This window comes from Calliphora vicina, chromosome 1 (assembly GCF_958450345.1).
Source record: "Calliphora vicina chromosome 1, idCalVici1.1, whole genome shotgun sequence".
Taxonomy (NCBI): domain Eukaryota; kingdom Metazoa; phylum Arthropoda; class Insecta; order Diptera; family Calliphoridae; genus Calliphora; species Calliphora vicina.
In genome coordinates, this window is record NC_088780.1 from 145,608,704 (window position 1) to 145,611,523 (window position 2,820).

A 2,820-nucleotide genomic window follows, 5' to 3' on the forward strand; every position below is an offset into this window, starting at 1 on the left:
ATGTATTTATTCGTTCATTTCAAGATATATGTAAAAAAGAAATATGTACATAGTTAAATTTTCTTTTAATTCGTATTATTTTTTTAGTTTTAAAAATTTATTAAATACGATGTTTTGAAAACAGTAAAAATAGAAGAATTAGTACTTTTAAATCACGTCATAAATAGAACTGTTAAAATTAGAAATGAAATCCGAACCCTGTGTTTACATCTCTGAACAATCTACCAACAACTGTTAAACAGCTGACAGTTAATTATAATTAAAACAAAATTAAGGGGTGTATAGTGATAAACGTCAACAAGACTGTTCCCAAATTAAAATCAAAATAAATAACAATTAAAAAATAACAATGGTTGAATCTTTGGAAGCTGTAACAACAAAACAATTTTCCTACTCGTATCAAGATCATGAAGGGAAAAAACAAGAAGCAATTCTTGGTATAACCATTCCACATGAAGATGATTGTCTGGAAGATTTGGTGACTCAAATATTAAGTCAAATGGATCCCATGATGCGTTATTTAGATGAAAATATAAGTAAGATTTGTTTAAACATATATTTTTTTTACAAATAGTAGTATATTAACTGTATTTATAAGATATAAAAACAGCTTTGCAAGTATTTATCGATTTGGAAAATCAAAAATTTAAAGACGAATTTGCTGAAAACTTATTGGAAAAGGCACGTAACAATGAGATTGACATGGAAGAAATAATACGAGATACGGAGAGACACTACAAAGAAGAACTTATACAATTTGCCGATCGCATAGGACCCACAGATGATGAGATATTTGCCCAAAGTTTTCATCGTTTGGTTCATTCCTCGTCGCTGGAGGATATATTGAAAAAGGAACGTACCTATTCTAAGGTAATAGCAAATATGAATACACAAATGGACCAAGAAGTGGAAACTCTAAATAACTCACAACAAGAAGAAATGGAGTCGAAAATAAATCAATTGGATATAACAACCACTTCAGAGGATATTAATAATTTATTAGCACAACAGTATTCTACACAGAATTATGTACGCAAGCGGTATGAATCAGAATTGGAAGCAAAACGTGGCCACCAAAAAAATGAGTATCGTAATTGGATCACTAGTCAAGTATCGGAACTATTTCAATCATCGCCGGTGTCCACACCACTCGGCAATCGTTCATCTATGTTTATATCGCAACAGCCGTCAATGGAAGAAAGTTTTACCATACATTTGGGCTCTCAACTGAAACACATGCATAACATTCGTATCTTGAGTGCAAACGTCAACGATTTGTGTAGTCCTCTACATGCTGATGAAAGGTAAAGAGCACATTAATCTATTTATATTTTATTTTTATATTTTTGTAATATTTTTATTCCTATAGTTTAAATGGTTTAAACATGGCTTTGGGTTTATATTCGAGTTCTTTGTGTGGTGTTGTAGTCTTAACGCCCTCTATACAAGCACAAGCTAACAAGGATATCATAAAAAATGCAAACATGTCAACGGAATTTCATTTTAGTCAGGTACATTTTATATTTTGTTTTAATTGTAAATTTTGAATTACTGTGTTCTAAAATTTATTTTACGATTAATATCTTTTTTAAATATACAATATTCTATAGTGCACGGTTTTTGTTTCTTCGTTTTTAAAAGTACCTATTTTCTATATAATTTTATATTTGTGTTCAGTAATACTGCTTTGTAATATACATATATATTAGAGTTCTTTTGGTGACCAGGTCATTTCATTTGTTCTTCGGGTATCATCATCTTTTTGAACCATTTGGTCTGATTTAATGTCTAAACTGTTGATATAAAAAGCTTTTCGAAGCTTATTTACGATAATGAAACTATCAAAAATTTCGTCTGATTCCATTTATACACATAAACTTTAGCTAAGATCAAAAATTTTACTGTAATTCAATACCAAATACATATGTACATATAATGATTTAGACCAAAATGTAACATTTTGAATATATGTACATACATATATCCCACTGTCATTAATTAAATTTATTCGTTTATCCAGAAAATTGAAAATATGGAATTATTGCGTTTTGATATGGACCACCTCATATCATTTAGAATGATGGTATTTCTGAATTAAAATCCAATTTGTTTTTCTTTTAGATTGACGATCAATTGGAAAAAATTGAACAGCAAATACGCCAGCTTAATATGAGCAACTCCTCTACACCCAGTACTAAAAGTTTAAGTACCGCTAGTACCGACATTAGTAACGCCAGCGGTGATGAAGCCATTACTCATTCCATACATAGCAGCGCTAGTAATTCACCGATTAAGACCAGTGCAAAACTAAAAACTGGCGACTTTTTTATTACGAAACATTCCAATCTCTCACAATCACACGTTATATTCCACTTGATCTCGGATGAGCCCATTAACAGTCCAAGTGAAATCAATTCACGGCATCCCGTTATATTGGGATTGCGTAATATTTTAAAGACAGCCAGTAGACATGATGTAACGACTCTAACAATACCGGCCCTCTTGAGACATGAAATGTCGGAAGATATGACTGTGCAATGGTGTATGCGCCGGGCAGAGTTGGTATTTAAATGTGCCAAGGGTTTTATGATTGAATCAGCCTCTTGGGGTGGTGCAGAATTAAGGTAAGTTTCAGTTTTTTTTTTACCATGTTTTGTAATATAATTTTTATTTTTCAGTACATTACAACTTTTATTGCCCCACGATATATCTGAAGATTTATTCAATACCTTGGCCAGTATGGTGCCAAACGTTTTTCGTGTGGCCAATCCTAAAATTTTGGTAGAAAATAGTAAATAAAATGTTATTATCTAAAATATA

The 2,820-nt window shown here is 31.2% G+C and overlaps 1 protein-coding gene across 1 annotated transcript; it reads left to right on the top strand.

Moving 5' to 3' along the window:
* Positions 1 to 296: 296 nt before the first annotated feature.
* On the top strand, positions 297 to 2,820 carry LOC135958549 (protein C12orf4 homolog). The gene is made up of 5 exons (XM_065509455.1): positions 297 to 536; positions 599 to 1,304; positions 1,370 to 1,511; positions 2,122 to 2,624; positions 2,679 to 2,820. The coding sequence occupies exons 1-5, from the start codon at positions 350 to 352 to the stop codon at positions 2,797 to 2,799; spliced, it is 1,659 nt and encodes a 552-aa protein (XP_065365527.1). The 5' UTR covers positions 297 to 349; the 3' UTR covers positions 2,800 to 2,820.